General features: G+C 37.5%; 1 protein-coding gene across 3 annotated transcripts in view; it reads right to left on the reverse strand.

Moving 5' to 3' along the window:
• Window positions 1-16,678, reverse strand: part of EIPR1 (EARP complex and GARP complex interacting protein 1) — an 84,163-nt gene that overhangs the window by 5,117 nt on the left and 62,368 nt on the right. For all 3 annotated transcript variants that reach the window (XM_061460742.1, XM_061460743.1, XM_061460744.1), the window contains 3 exons: window positions 12,839-12,975; window positions 9,724-9,891; window positions 8,306-8,473 (listed from right to left, as the gene is read on the reverse strand). In XM_061460742.1, the coding sequence (XP_061316726.1) occupies window positions 8,306-8,473; window positions 9,724-9,891; window positions 12,839-12,975 (473 nt within the window). The remainder of the gene's footprint in view (window positions 1-8,305; window positions 8,474-9,723; window positions 9,892-12,838; window positions 12,976-16,678) is intronic.

The raw sequence follows: 16,678 nt of genomic DNA on the forward strand, positions 1-16,678 counted from the left end.
TACACATTTTTATTTATTAAAGAACCAGCTCAGACTTTCTAATTCCCTAGATATTAAATATAATCTGATTAATGCAAGAGGTTATGGACTTAACAGCTATGACACTGACATTTATTTAAGTGAGAAAATAAATAACTTGTAAATATATATATATAAACAGAGACTATGAAAAAAGATCATTTTGGTTACAGCACATACTAGTGGAATATATATAAATCAACTTGTATTTACCTTAAGATTTTTTTTCTCTATTTAGATATTTTAATTATCCTTCTGTTTTTATCATTTGCTACAATTTTATTTCTCCTTAACACACAGTAGGTAATTTCAGAGCCTAACTTGTCATAGCACTCTTCATAATGTTGCAGTGCTTAAAAGAATACTGCTATGTAACAATACTTTCACATTTCTTATACCAAAACCTTTCAATACATTTCAATTTTGTAGCTACCAATTCCTGATGACAATGCCCAGGTTATTTACCTTCTCAGGTTAGATACATAACACTGGACACAGAAGAGGAGAGTGTTCAAAGTAGACTGGATACTGATCAAAGTCTGCAGATCTTTGGCAAATTTTAGAATAGGGAGGGGAGTTCTGGACCTTAAGTTTCTTTCCAGTTAGAGAAGTTAGAAATAGGAAGAGTACCTATACAGAGGTGGATATGAAGTAAACTTCCCTCTGTGATATTTTAATATATACAATTGAGGTTGTTGCCAAAACACAGATACTTCTGGTTTTGCATAAAAGCTGAAGGTTATGGGTGCAAAAATATAATTGCTATGCGGTAACTATTTTAGTATACCACAGGAGTAGGTGCTTGGCCCACTGATCCCTTCATAGGGCAGTCTGACAAAACTATATTTGATAAGCATAATTTGTAATCACTTGTTTATGCCAATCAAGTTTTATAAGTTACATTCTTTTTTGCCCTAAATTTACCTGCCCCTTATAAAGTTCCTTTAGTTTCTTGTTTTCCTGCGCTATTTTAAAGACTTTTTCTGGCCAGACTAAAACACCCTTTTTCTCTCCTTATATGCTCTTGCATTGCATCAATTTATAGTAAGAGATGTGTGATCTCTATCTACATTCTGCATAAGTTTAAGACCTGTGCCACACAGAGTTGAAACTGGACTGCTCTCTTTCTTATTTCTCTTTCTTGTTTTTTATTCTCTTTCTCTTATTCACATAGCATGACCCTTACCAGCTTCTTTTATGAAAAGAAAGGAGCTTTCACTTTACTAGATAACTTTGAGGTTAATTGTGTTACAGACCTGAGAAAGAAGCCTCTTAAGCTTTGGATAATTGTTTTCATGTAGAGAGCTGTTATTTCCGATTACTTCTCATGCTAACAACCATGTAAGTTTGCAGCACTTGCAGTTCTGTTTTGTCACCACAATGTTCAATAAAATATGTTTTTGGAAGTCATCAAAATCATCAATTCCTCATCACAGTCAAAATTAAATCTTCTCTAATCTAAAAATAGTATGAAATAAATGTGACTTAATAGAGCGGCAACATGTGCTGCAGCGCCCAAGAACAAATCCTGAAAAGCATGCCACTGGATTCCAGAATAAGCCCCACAGATGCCCTTTCCCTTTAACTGCAGGAGAAAATTTAGCAACTATACAGTTTTGTTTCTGGTAAGCTTAGAAAAAAAGACTACTCCCTTTTTCATTCTCTTACGGAAAACAGAACTCAAGGATGTTTATATTGGAACATAATTTTCATATATAAGAATTGACCATTCACATTATTGTGAAAGCATTTTTTTTTACTCAAAAACCACCTTCTGAACTGCTTCGACAGGAAAATGCCATCTTTAAAACCATAAAATGCGTATTTTAATATAACAGGTTTCATAGTTGTCCTAATACACAAATAAATTAAGGAGTTTATATCTGATATGGATTAAAGAAAGAAATAGCATAGTTTTTAAAACAAAACAGTCTGGGAACTGGAAAGTGCTGCTGCACTAGATTTGATCCAGCTTCTTACATATTTAACCGACTAAAGTCTTGAATTCTGGCATTCCGCAAAACAAAAACTATTTAAGCTGTTTTAATTGCATCTCTTGGTTGATTCCATAGTATAATCCTATGACTTCTAGGTTTCTCTGAGACATAAATACCTCAAACAAAATATCAACAAAATTAACGCTACTGGCAACTGTGTGAATATATCCTGGAAGTCTGCCTCACCATGACTGTTTGGCAAATATTTTGCAAAGTATCAATGCTGACAATCATTCTCCTGAAGTCATGGATATGCATACAAAGGTGTTATATTAGATCATGCAGTTCATATGTATTATCATGAGACCATATGATTTACTATTCAAAAGGCTCCAACCACATTTTTACCACAAAAAGTAGAAACCATCACCTCCTTTAGATGGAATTTCAAAGGAAATCTTTCTACAGACAGGCCAGCCACCATTTTCTCTCTGGTCCATTACAATTGCTGAAGACATTCCTACACCTAAAATCTCATTAAAAGTTTCACTATCTCACTGAGATACTCTGTACTCAGAGGACCACTCCTTTACATCTCTCAGCCTCAAACACAAAATGGTGAGAAGTGCTTATGTCATACCTTGTTCTGTTTGTATCAAAGAACAGTCTGGCTAACATCCATAGTGGAAAAGATGGAAACCCAAGACTTGAGGAAAAGACTAAATGAATATATTTCCTAATGTGAATTGCTGATTCAATCTTCAATAGATAACAAGGATAAGGATAAGCTCAGAATATATTGTCAAAAAACGGAGCATAAGGGAAAAGGCAGCATGATATTAGTAACCAGTTTTGCCACTGAAAACACAGCAGGCATCTTAAGCCTGTAAATCCCGAAGAGACCTAAGGCAGCTGGGTAGCTCATTCTGTAAAATGAAAAGTTTGAGGGCAGTTTCCTTTTCAGGACAACATGCTATTGACCATATAAATCTTTTCATTAGTATGGGTACAAAAAAGACTTTCTCTTAAAAACCAAGTCCTTCATTATCAGTTGAGCTTTGTCATGAAGTTATGGCCATAGAAACCACGAAGAATGGAAACGCTGCTGTAGATGTAGCATGTAGCTTTCTGCTCACAATCCTAAGGTAGCAAATGATCTTTTCATGCTGTGTATCATTAGCATACCAGAGACCTACAGAGTTTAAAATTTAAACCTATAAGACAGATAAATATATTTCAATACTAAAGAAAAGGAATTCTGATTGGTGAGTAAAGATAATCATGCTAAACTACAAGAACCTAGTATGTTTTGTTTATTGACAGAAATAGCAATGTAGAATTAAAATGACTGTCAGACTAGTTTAATACAACCAACACAGACTCAACTAACATGAGGATTTTGGGTGACCAAAGAATGAAGAAAGGATATAAGACAGTCACCACCTCCCTTGAGGAGGACAGTTCTCAGTGCTCTGCAGACGTCTAATTAAGGCAAATTCAGTGTCACAAGGATGAAGTCCTTGAACTCCAGAGTGCAAAGACATTAACGAAAGAGAAGCCAAAGAGAAGCCTGCCTTAATCAGTTGCATCCATAGATGTGGAATGACCCCATGATTTAAACATTTTGTTCAAACTGAGGCATTGAAAAGCATTCCCTATGTTTTATCCAGGCACACCAGTTTGTTTTGGGGATGAAAGTTAAATGCATCTGAAATACACACCTCATCTGTTCTATTTTCATTTATTTTGTGCACTTTTTCTCTACCTCTGGATCAAAGTGCTAGAAATTAAGTTAGAAGTACATCATTTCATTCCCCATTTCTCAGATTTTTTTTTTTTCTGTATTTGAACTGTGCATTAAATTATCCAGACTAGGAATTTGATCAAAATATACCCCAGCTGTCCTCCAGCCACACACCTATACCTTCTCTCTGTGGATAGCTTGATCCTTTTTTATACTACCTACTTTCAACAGAGGCTTCAGGCTTCCAAGACAGAAAGCACTGAAGCCTCCCTTTATTCAGAGCAAGCAAACAAAAGCAGTTGACATGTTTCTCCTAGACACACTTCACAAAGACAGTGCATGCATAGATAACGTATTTTGGAACAAACAAAACCACAGTTAGTGAGAAGAGAGAAACTCAAAAATATGCCTCATGGCAATAGAAAACCCTAAAGGAAGAACCAGAAGTCTCCAAAGATGATTCAGAAGGCAGTAAAGGTCCCTGAGATGCCAACAGGGGCAACAAGCATACCCAGGGGAAATATAATCTCCTTTTCCTGTTTTTACAATTTTCCTCTTGGCCACTATCAGCAACATGATGCAGGTTAGGGAGACCTTTGATGTGATAAAGGGTAGCTGCTTTTACATTTTTATGACTGATGAGAGGAACAGTAGTAGCTGTAAACTTCATAAAGGTAGGGAAGAGACTGAAAACTAGTTGCTCTAATCTAAATCAGCAATTAAGAGGAACTGAAGGTCACTCGATTGTAACAAGAGACAGATCCTCATGGAATAGTCATAGAATCATAGAATCATAGAATAGTTAGGGTTGGAAAGGACCTTAAGATCATCTAGTTCCAATCCCCCTGCCATGGGCAGGGACACCTCACACTAAACCATGTCAGCCAAGACTCCATCCAACCCGGCCTTGAACACTGCCAGGGATGGAGTTTTCACAGCTTCCCTGGGCAACCCATTCCAGTGCCTCACCACCCTTACAGAAAAGAACTTCCTTATACCCAATCTAAACTTCCCCTGTTTAAGTTTTAACCCATTACCCCTTGTCCTATTGCTACAGTCTCTGATGAAGAGTCCCTCCCCAGCATCGTTATAGGCCCCTTCAGATACTGGAAGGCTGCTAGGAGGTCTCCATGCAGCCTTCTTTTTTCCAGGCTGAACAGCCCCAACTTCCTCAGCCTATCTTCATACAGGAGGTGCTCCAGTCCCCTGATCATCCTCGTGGTCCTCCTCTGGACTTGTTCCAACAGTTCCATGTCCTTTTATGTTGAGGACACCAGAACTGCACACAATACTCCAAGTGAGGTCTCACAAGAGCAGAGTAGAGGGGCAGGATCACCTCCTTTGACCTGCTGGACAAACTCCTTTTGATGCAGCCCAGGATACGGCTGGCTTTCTGGGCTGTGAGCACACACTGAAGCTGGCTCACGTTCATTTTCTCATCGACCAACACCCCCAAGTCCTTCTCTGCAGGGATGCTCTGAACCTCTTCTCTGCCCAACCTGTAGCTGTGCCTGGGATTGCTCCAACCCAGGTGTAGGACCTTGCACTTGGCATGGTTAAAGTTTATAAGGCTGGCATCAGCCCAACTCACAAACATGTCAAGGTCCCTCTGGATGGCATTCCTTCCCTCCAGCGTATCAATCGAACCACACAGCTTGGTGTCATCGGCAAACTTGCTGAGGGCGCACTCAATCCCACCGTCCATGTCAGCAACAAAGATGTTAAACAAGACCAGTCACAACACCAATCCCTGAGGGATACCAGTCATTACTGGTCTCCAGCCAGACATTGAGCCATTGACCACAACTCTTTGTGTGCGGCCATCCAGCCAGTTCTTTATCCACCGAGTGGTCCACCTATCAAACTGATGTCTCCAATTTAGAGACAAGAATGTTGTGTGGGACAGTGTCGAACACTTTGCACAAGTCAAGGTAGATGATATCAACTGCTCTACCCCTGCCCATCATTTCTGTGGCCCCATCACAGAAGGCCACCAAATTGGTCAGGCAGGATTTCCCCTTAGTGAAGCCATGCTGGCTGTCACCAAGAACATTGTTGTTTTTCATGTGCCTTAGCATGCCTTCCAGGAGAATCTGCTCCAACATTTTGCCAGACATGGAGGCGAGACTGACTGGTCTGTAGTTCCCTGGGTCATCCGTTTTCCCCTTCTTGAAAATGGGGGTTATATTTCCCTTTTTCCAGTCATTGGGAATTTCACCTGAGTGCCAGGATTTTTAAAATATGATGGACATCTTCCTTCTTTCTAACTGATATTTCAACCTTCATTTGTGAGAGATTTCATCTCTCAGTCTGAAGGTGACTGGCTACAGATATTAGTTGTACAGACATCTGCTCTTCCTGGTGTACTTCAAGGTACACACAAAAAAAGACATTTTCTTTTTCAAGATTTGTGTACTATTTAATAGCAAACAATATGTCCTCCAAAACAGGATAAAAATGGACCCAATGAGAACATAACACTATTTTTAAAGTCTAGAATGTACCCAAGCAAAGAAACAAACACCCACCTTCCACCAAAGCATACACTGAAAACATGTGTTTTACAGAAGAGACTGTACCTATGGAATGGCTCGACAGATTCTTCAAAGAGGTCTACAGAAGGCAAAAGGGGTACTAAAGCCTAAATACTTGGCTTTAGGGGTTGACTAAGGAGAAGTATTCCCAACAGCTGTTATGCCCTGCTTCATTAGTGCACTCAGAACTAAACAGACATTCACCTGGCAACAGTTCAGGGCTGGTGAGCACCTTGCAAACATCCTTCTAGCTCAATTCATAACAAGGTGGGGGTTGTAGGGGAAACAACAAAAGAAGACTTTGACAGTATCAAGCAAATGTTACAAAAGCCATTGTTCTTTCCCAGGTTTTATAGAGAGCAGATTAGCAGCTGAAAAGCATGTATTTGAAAAGCAAATGTGGCATTGATACTCTTGTAGCCTCTGGGAACAGGCAAAGGCTCTACATCATTACAAGTCATTGGTGATGTGGTTTACACCCATCCCATAGCCAAAGTAACAGATGCATTATACTTGTACTGCTTTGCATATTCTTGGTTTCAAAAATTCTTATTCTAGAAACAATCACTTGTGTTTTAATGAGGCAACGTACACAGTCCACAATCAACAGAAATTCAGAGCTCCAGATAATCTACTACACAACATCTGTCAGAATGCTATTTACCTGCGATCTTGTATTACTACATTCCTTTCATATATGTTTAAAAAAAATCCAAACCAAACAACCTAGTCTCTTTCTCACTTCCGTTACAACCTATTTATCTTCCATCCGGAACAGAGTAAGCTGTAATCCCCAGCCAAAGGTAAGGAACCAAAAGGTACATCATACATCATATTTAAAATGCTGTAATTTAGTTACATTACAGAGAGTATGTACTGTTGATGTGAGCAGCTTTCTAGGTATTTAATTTGATACGCCTTGATTTTCAAGGCACTTACATCACCCTATCGCTTCTAGAGACATCCTGCACATTTAAAATTAACTATTTCTGTATATGGGATAGCTTCCTTATTTAATATTTCAAAAATGGTTTCCAGGTCCATTACGTGAAACCAAAATGTCAAAACTATCTGGAGCAAAACTACATCTTTATTAATAAAGGAAAGGTGCAAGACCAACCTTAAAAATGCAACTACAAAACTAACCTTATTTAGAATTGTAACTGAAACATCTAGCAGACACAGCTGAATAACAGAGGATTTTTTTTTTTCTGTAATTTCCTTGTTCCTCATCCCATCAGGCTATTCCATGTAAGCTAGTTGCAAAATTAGAGAGCCTCAGCCCACTCTAGAACTCCCTATATGCATATATATATTCATACAGAAGTACAGAGAGGATGTCAAGGACCATCTATTACACAGTGAAAAAGCTGAAAGCAGACAAAAATGGAGGATGAAAAATTATTATTTCAGCGTTTCAGTTAACTCTTTACTAAAAATCCCATCCCTCCAAATTTCACATGCAGTATACGTGAATCCTTACACACCCAGGTGGATGATTTTTAGAAATGCTCGCAGTAACATGTGTTATTCTCTACCAGGAGTATCAAAACCAAACATCTGGTTTGCTTGAAGTAGGTCTGATGAATTACTGGTTTCTAAAACAGTCAGTAATATTAAGAGCAAAATTTACAAAAATTTATGTGTTTACACATCTTTTTTCCACCTGTGCAGAAGCTCACCATTAGACTGCTAATGTTTCCTAAAGGTTACAACACATACACAGAAAATACAAAAAGCAGATTTTCAACTCTTGCTTAACCCAGAGTATTGTATATTCTTGACTCGGTCCAGAGCTCCCTTAAAGTGAATCTTTTCACTGATCCAGAGCAGTTTAGTACTCATCCTCAGCATCACCATCCCCTTCCTATCAGTGAACATACTGTGATCATACCAATCAGATTTAAAGAGTGCATCCCACTTGAGACTCTTGAATAAAGAAGTAGGAATTAGAACTACTTACCTGAAAGGCCTATATACAAAAATCCTAGTCAGCAAAAAAATAGCACATTAACCATTACAATTAAAAAACAATCTATAACCATCTTCATAAAATTCAGGAAACTTCATACTTCTCTTCTTGATGCTGGTCCTCTTGGTCACTTAGCTCATCATCATCTACCATATGCCCAAATGGTTCAGAAGAAATTGATACCATATTAGAAAGGATAACTCTGCTATCACTGCTTCCTGTAAGGATCAGCTGATCATGAGAGTGATTGTATCTGACATTCCATACCCTAAAAATAAAGTCAGAAAGAACAAGAGTCTATTCTTGGCAGGCAGTGCATTTACAATAAATTATATTTTTTATTCATTTCTTTTTTTAAACAGCACTAAAAATTCATCTTTGACTTAAATGTTGTAAGCATCCTTAGAAGTGACGTGCCTTATTCCAAAGACTGTTTTTGCCATCTTCATTTGGCTTTTAAGTTTCCACATCCTCCGTTTTCTATGAGGTGTCTTTAAAACTCAACAAATAAGTTTTGGGAAAAAACCCACAAACATCAAACAACAAAACACTATTCAGTGGTATCATTCCTTGAGGGCAGATACCAATTCATTGTTTAGTGTGACAGATAAATGTTTAAGTTCTAAATATAAAAATTTCCCCAAAGCAAAATATGGATTAAAAATAAACTGTTAAACAAAAATCTCACAACATTCTTACAGAGAAGTTTAAAATAGGCCCTAAAACAAAAGTAGGATTATATTTCTCTACAATTTTTAGATTTTACATATCAAGTTAATACTAAATATCTTATGGTTCTCATTCTTTTTCCTTTAATCTTCTGGAAAAAAAAGTATAAATGCTGCTTTTGTTAATTCACATCTTCATTCCCCTCAAACTAGCTTCAGGGTCCAGATTTATTTTGCAAGAATTACTCCAACCCAAATTCTATAAAATATGAACCGCTCATCTTTTCTCAACCACTGAAGTCTGCAAACATCAGACAAGATTCTATCCTTGCTCCAGCCAGAAGCCAGAGCAGTAGATACAGGTTCTAAGTATTCTCTCAGAAAATAAAATTACTGTCTTGCATATTCTGGCTTAAGGGCTGTGAAAAGCATGAAAAATATGGGGCTGAATTACTGAGCGTTTCAACCATTCAACAACAGAAGGATAGATGGCAGCTGCTTTTCTGTACATCAGGTGCAGCAGATCAGGCTGGATTTGGAAAGGCACACCTGTATCCCAGCTGGCACCTACAAGCCAAGTTTTGTTCTGTGCTTCTCAAAGGAGTACCCTATCTCCCCACAGCGTTAACAACAGTTCCTTGCCAATTAGACTAATATCATCTAAGCTCCTAATTTACAATCACACAAGGAACATTCACATGTTGAAACCTTTCCTCTGTGCAGAAAAATGATTATTCACAATAGCACAAAACATAGTTAGCTTGCATTGTTCCTAAACAGTAAAATAATTAGCTGAATAAATTACATAAACCATCCACCCGCAAAACAGCATGCAGATATTTTGTTCTACCAGTGGGAATGCTCCTCTAGTGTCTTCACGGGTTCAGTGACATTTCTCGTGTCCCAGAATTTCACCTTGCAGTCATCTCCACAGCTAGCCAGGTAGTACTGTTTATTGGGATTAAAGTCTAGGTCTCGTACCAGCTGTCCATGTGCATTTTCTATGCAATATATCTGTCTGTAAAACACATTAAAAAAATTAAATGGTCTATAGAAAGCTAACCGCACTCCACTGACAGGAATCTGTTTCCCTGGAAACTTGCATAATCCCCTCAGCACTCACAGACCTAGACTTCCCATTACTAGTGCATAGTTTAAGGAAATCCCAGCTGTTAACAACAGTGACTTGTATAGATTTCTCAGCTTGATTCAAAGCTTTGCTCTTTTCTTGTTTGCATTAGGATCATCTGAAGCTAAAAGGAAACAGTAGTTCCAGATGATTCTAGTACAGCTCTCTTAACAACTGTTATGAAATGTCCACTATTAAACCACAATATTTTCAGATAAGAGCTTCTCCACTCCTAAGCGGTTTTACTAATTCTGTATTGATAACACCTACTTCTCCCTACATGAAAAAAACAAGATGCAAGGGATGCAACAGATATGAACAACAGCTTTTTATTATTGCCCAATTTTGTACTTACCTTCCTGAGCTCTAGCATTTATCATTAATTCACCTGTGGCCCTTAAACTCTGCCATGTATATACTCATCCAACTGGACCACTTCAGAAAACATTTACAGTACTGCTAACAACCTAGCACTCTTATTCAAAATACCACGTTCTGCCAGTTTGTCTCTCTACCTAGTCTCTTAAACTTGGGTTGTGGGTTTTTATTTTTGTTTCCACTATTGCATTACCAGTTTTCTCAATGTCACCATCTACCAAAGTTCTGCTATGGCAGTCACTCAGGATAGAAGATACTACTTAGGTATCCCATGTCAACACTCCTCTCAGAGCTTGAGAAGTTAAGGATATAACTCAGGTATTCCTTTCTACCAGATATTCCAAGAGCTGTATTCAACATTTCCTTTTAATTTCTTGAAACATCTTCACAGGATTTTTTTTTTTTAAATCTCAAGCATGCTTCCAGCAATAAAACACTCCTTCCTCCTTCACTTCTTGCCCTGCTCATGGAGATGTATACAAGGGCTTAAAAAGAAATACCACTGTCCATCCTATATTCAACAGTGCTTACTATGAAGGCCTTTATCCCAACTTAACTATTACTCTGGCCACTTGTTCCCTTACCTTCCCAAACATGAATCATCTTTTCTTTCACTCTATCACCTTACCTACAGCAATAATACCTACACCAAATTTCCCTCTTACATTACCAGATTAAGGCCAGACCACACAAACATTTTCTCCAGCTTCTGGCTCCTCTGTCTCATACTCTTCTTCCATTTTTTTTTTTTTTAATCTATTCTCAGAGTCTGAATTTTCCTAATACAATTCTCTATCTAAATCCATTCAGTCTAGTGTCTGCTTCCTAGTGTTTAGTCTCTTTTGCTTCACAAACCCTATGCTGGATGAAGACTGTTTCCCTCATTTAATCTCAGTCGTCTTCCCAACAACCTCTTTTTTTCCTCCTCTTCTTTGTTTGCTATGTCCAAAATAATTTACTCCATCTATTTTATAGCTATCATAATCACATTCTGTGGAAGTAGCTGTTCTAACTACTTCTTTAGAATCCCCCTTATTCTTTGCTTGTATAGCAGTTTTCTGTTCTTGATTTCTCACTCTCCCTCATTTTTTTGCATCTTGTACTGCCACAGTTTATACTTCTAGCCTGACTAGTCATTATCCAATAGTCACATCATTCTAGACACATTAGAGTGTAATTGCAGAAATGACTTTTGCACATATTTTTCAAGTTACTCAGAGTATTCACTTAATGAAAGACAAAAAAGCTTTTTCTAATGAGACAAATCATGAAGCAGACTTCACAACAGTTAACATTTTCTACTTGGAAAAATAGGTTTTAATCTTAAGGTCTGCCTGCTATGTGTTAAAAAATAGAATTATTACAGAAACATCATTAAAAGAATCAAATTAAACACAACCTTTTCTCCTTTCACCTTTCCTTTATTGTACGTTTCCTTTAAAAGCACCTTCATGAATGAAAGTATACACATATATATGAAGTTAGATTTTTATATATTCTTTTACAAGTCAAAGAACAGGACTTTCAAACCTGATGACAAGCTTTCAGGAACTGACTTTTAATTATTACATTTGTATTTTTAGATTTTTTTTTCTTAAATTAAATAAACCTTTTTGTCAAAGCCATACAAGGCTGGCGAGCACTGGGATTTATCACTACACCCCTGAGCTGGCAGGAACCAGAGAACTAAATTTAAAGTCATCCCCCTTTAAGGCAACAAAAGTTATTACAAGACATCAGCCTTCTTGGTTTAGTGATAAATTACTATGTGCTAAAGGGATAAAGCATATCTTAAAAAAGCTTGCACAGGCTTTAGTAGTCATAGCAACAGATGTGCAAAACATCACTCCTTTGCTTATCAAAATCACAACTGAGCAGGGGGGAAAACACCTTATTAGGTACATTTAAAGCTTTGATTTGGTCATGATTTTGATAGATTCAGTAGTTTCATACGACTAGCATGCTAAAATCTTTAATATAGCATAGTATGCTATTTGTTAAAATAAGAATATTGAGGAATGAACTTAACCTATGAATTACTTTCAGAAATTAAAGTTATCTTTAAATAATATGCTACTAAGACAGTTCATAGCATAGTCAGAAATGCTGTTAAATCATTCTCAAGTTGAATTATAGAGCAGCTTCATTCAGGTAATGCCCATGTATTAAAAAAATTATCCTGAGACTACCGCATAGTTCATTAAAACTCAATATACAACTTAGAATTGAAGCTGAGAGGGGGGAAACAGAGAAACCCTTTACTAAATATATCACCAATGCAAGCCCAACTATTTCTTTTAAAACTGATAGCTTTGCCACATTACCAATCCTAAAAAGAAAAAAAAAGTAAAAAAAAAAAAAGTAAAATAAAAATAAATTTAGGAGCAATGAAAAAAAAAAAATCTATCTCCAAAGGAGACTGTCTTTCTTAAACAACATGACCATGATTTCTCATTACCTCATGCTTCGTGTATCCCATCCTCGAACAGTGGTGTCATTGGCTGTTGCAATCTGTGTGCAATTGTGGTGTGGACTCCATCTTCCAGAAGTAAATTTTAATTGTCCTTTCCCTTCCAAGGCTGCAGAACTAGAGAGCTAAAATAATGAAACAAAGCTGGCAATGTTTCTAAATGCAGTGCTAAAAGGAAATTAGGTTCACTGAAGACAAAACCTGCACAACAGCCTATTGTTCCAAGCGTAACAGACTACCAAAATCCTAAGTTAAAAAAAAACAACACAACAGAACAAATGAAAAGCTAGAGCTGATTCTGTACCTCACTAAGTAATTTCTACAAAGGCTTATGCAGCGTAATGTATTCAGAAATACTAGAAGTACTGTTCTACTTTATAAACTAAAATAAACAGTTTCAGATCATTTGTTGAAACAGGAGATAGACAATATGGGCACACTGCACAAATCTGTGCTGACAGAGGGGAGATTTAGATATCATGGGAAAAAAAAAAAAAAAATCTTCACTGTGAGGATAGTGAGGCACTGGTTGTCCAGAGAAGCAGTGGATGCCCCATCCCTCAAAATGTTTAAGGGCTGGTTGGACGGTTGGATGAGGCTTTAAGCAACCTGGTCTAGTGGAAGGTGTCCCTGCCCACATCAGGGGAATTGAAACTAGATGATCTTTAAGGTTCCTTCCAACTCGAACCATTCTATGATTATGTGACTCTGAATTCATCCAGTTCAATTCCTCCAGCTGCAGGCAACCATGTAGTCCTTTCATACCTGAACCATCCTACAATCGTTCGCAATTTCAAATACCCTCATCATATTGGCAGAACTGAGTCATTCCCAGAATCCACATATTTTTAAATGCTGAGTTTCTACATCACAGCAAGAAAATATTTTTACTCCTTAAACACAAGTTTTCTGATTTATACAACAAAAATTAAACATCAAGTTCATCCTCTGAAATCTACTGTTGTTCCTATATACTGATGATGGATTCCAAGTTTCTGTCATCAACAATTTCCATCATTTCACTCCTAATTCTATACTACCATTAAGGAGACCATTAAACAAAATGAATCCCAACACTAACTCTTTAAAAACTAGTCTTCTATCCTCTTTTTGATCTAGTAGCTTCTCTTTCACGTTTCTTCAGACATTTTTTGCCCTCCTTTAATTGATCGATGTTTGTTCTAGTTGCAGTAATTATGGGGCACTCTACAAAGTTCTCCACTAAAGTCCACAATGTATTTCCTGCCTTGAGGAACAGAAGACATCTTGCCAAGAAAGCATCTCATGCTTATTCCTAACACCCTCCTATATTTGGATACATTACTTTTATCCAGATAGACTGTGAAATCTTCACCCACAAGATCTTCCATCTTGCCTGGAATGCCACTGCCAGATATTTCGTGTTGTCATAGAACAGAATCATAGAATCATAGAACAGTTAGGACTGGAAAGGACCATAAGATCACCTAGTTCCAACCCTCTGCCATGGGCAGGGACACCACAGACTAAACCATGTCACCCAAGACTCCATCCAACCTGGCCTTGAACACCATCAGGGATGGAGCATTCATGGGCATTCATTCATGGGCATTCATTCATGGGCAACCCATTCCAGTGCCTCACCACCCTCACAGTAAAGAACTCATTCCTTATATCTAATCTAAACTTCCCCTGTTTAAGTCTGATCCTGTTACCCCTTCTCCTATCACTACAGTCCCTAATGAAGAGTCCCTCTCCAGCATCCTTGCAGGGCCCCCTTCAAATACTGAATTAAGATCACCTATACATTAAATGCTACTAAAGAATCCAGAAGGGACAAGAAATCTATGAAATCTAATTAATCTTTTGGATTAAAATTATCAAATCTGCATCTCTGCTCTTCCCCTTTGTGAAAATATAAGGCAAAGAGAAAAATACCTATATTTTAACATCTTCATTTCATTCTGTAACACTCATCTGCCATTCCAAACACAATGCATTTACCCAAGAAGGAGTTCTAGTGATTTGGTGACATCTGACCTAAAGTCTGCATACAGAAACAGTAACTGTCATCTTTTCGGCACAATCCACCCAGACTTTGTGGATTGGTTGGGCTTCTCTTGGGTTCAGCTAATGATTACAAATGACAAAGAATAGCTAATTTAATTGCAAAAGGTAATGATGCAGGGAGCATAAGATTAGTTTCACCCCAGAAGATAAAAGTAGTGATCAAAAGGACAGGAGAAGCTTGTCTTAATGCAAATGCAGGCAAATATTCCCGTATTAGTGTAATGAAGAAAAAACTTAGCAAAAAGCGCTGGGGCAGGGGACGGGAAGGAGGAGAGCAAAACCCAACAAACCTACAAAACCATAACTTACAGTTAGTAAATGTTTCCTATGACAGGCTGACCAGATAATTCAGAGAATGAACACACAAGTAATTTAATTACAAAAAAGCTCTGAAAATACCAGGAACCCTAAAGTTCTTCATGGTAATTCTAATTAAACATATGTCTTGTAACTCCCAGGCAGATAGAAGAGATGCACCCAGTAAAAGACTCTGAACTTTTGATCACTGTAAGCAAGCACAATTTTTGGCCCATGCTAAATTTTAAGGCAAATATCATATCAATTTTTCACCGGTACTACACTTAGGTTATAGATGAACTTTCTCACAAACATGAAAAGTTCATAAAAAGTAGCACTGGGTTTACCTCTTGCCATGGAAATTAATACTGGCTATAATACATACCTATCCAAAAAGTAATCACTTGAAATGTGTCCATGAAACAAGAGCAGTGCTGCACCAGTGTAATGAATACCCGCTTACTCCCATTACTTAATACAGATTCAGCAGACCAGATCCTACTATTAATGATGATAATGCCATTCAACTTGAACACTATCATGGTTTTGTTAAGGGAAAAAACTCAAGCACACAAATATTTTTATTATTTTAATCCTAGGCTATTGATTTATTCAGTTAAAATAATGTATACACACACAGGTACATGGTTATTTCAGTAATTAAGTCTATAGCAACAAAAATATTTTGTAAAGAGTTTCTTCCCCTCAACAGTCCCTACAGAACATGCAAGTTTATTAGCTACTTATTTCTTTGTCACCATCTGCTAAAACCAAACAGCATATTAGGCAAGACACCATGTGTCTAAGACATGCCAAAAATGGACAACCCTTTATCCTAGTGTACAATAAACTCCATGTTTCTTATTTAAATAATCTCCTTCTGTATCTGCATAGAAAAAGCTAATGTAAAATTCCTGGCAAGAATTTCTGTATAGCACCGACGCCTATAATCAAATAAAATCATAGAATCGTAGAATGTTTTGAGTTGGAAAGGAATTTAGGATCATCTAGTTCAACCCCCCTGCTGTGGGCAGGGACACCTCACACTCAACCGTGTCGTCCAAGGCTCTGTCTAACCTGGCCTTGAACACTGCCAGGGATGGAACATTTACAGCTTCTTTAGGCAATCTGTTTCAGTGCCTCACAACCCTCACAGTAAAGAACTTCTAATGGTTTCCATGGACTGTCTTCAGAAAACCTCTTTTCCTTTTTTTTCTAATACATGTCCCCTTTTTCAGTGCTGGTGAGAGTCTATTTTTTTTTTCTGTAGGCTGTTCCATACTTGTTTTCAAGGCCAAAACGAAGCTCTTCTTATTAATATCCCAAGGAAGTGTGCTTCTACAACCACCAAAACCGCATTAAAACACAAATCGTGCTTTTTAGGGTTATAACATGTTTTGCATCCAACAATCATGAATAAACAGGATATACACAGAAAGAAATCACTATTTCACCAACAGCTGATTGGACTACAAACACTCC

The sequence above is a fragment of the Pezoporus flaviventris genome, unplaced genomic scaffold (assembly GCF_033815535.1).
Source record: "Pezoporus flaviventris isolate CSIRO_AGI_PZ_B2104156 unplaced genomic scaffold, CSIRO_AGI_Pfla_v1 ptg000031l, whole genome shotgun sequence".
Classification (NCBI taxonomy): domain Eukaryota; kingdom Metazoa; phylum Chordata; class Aves; order Psittaciformes; family Psittacidae; genus Pezoporus; species Pezoporus flaviventris.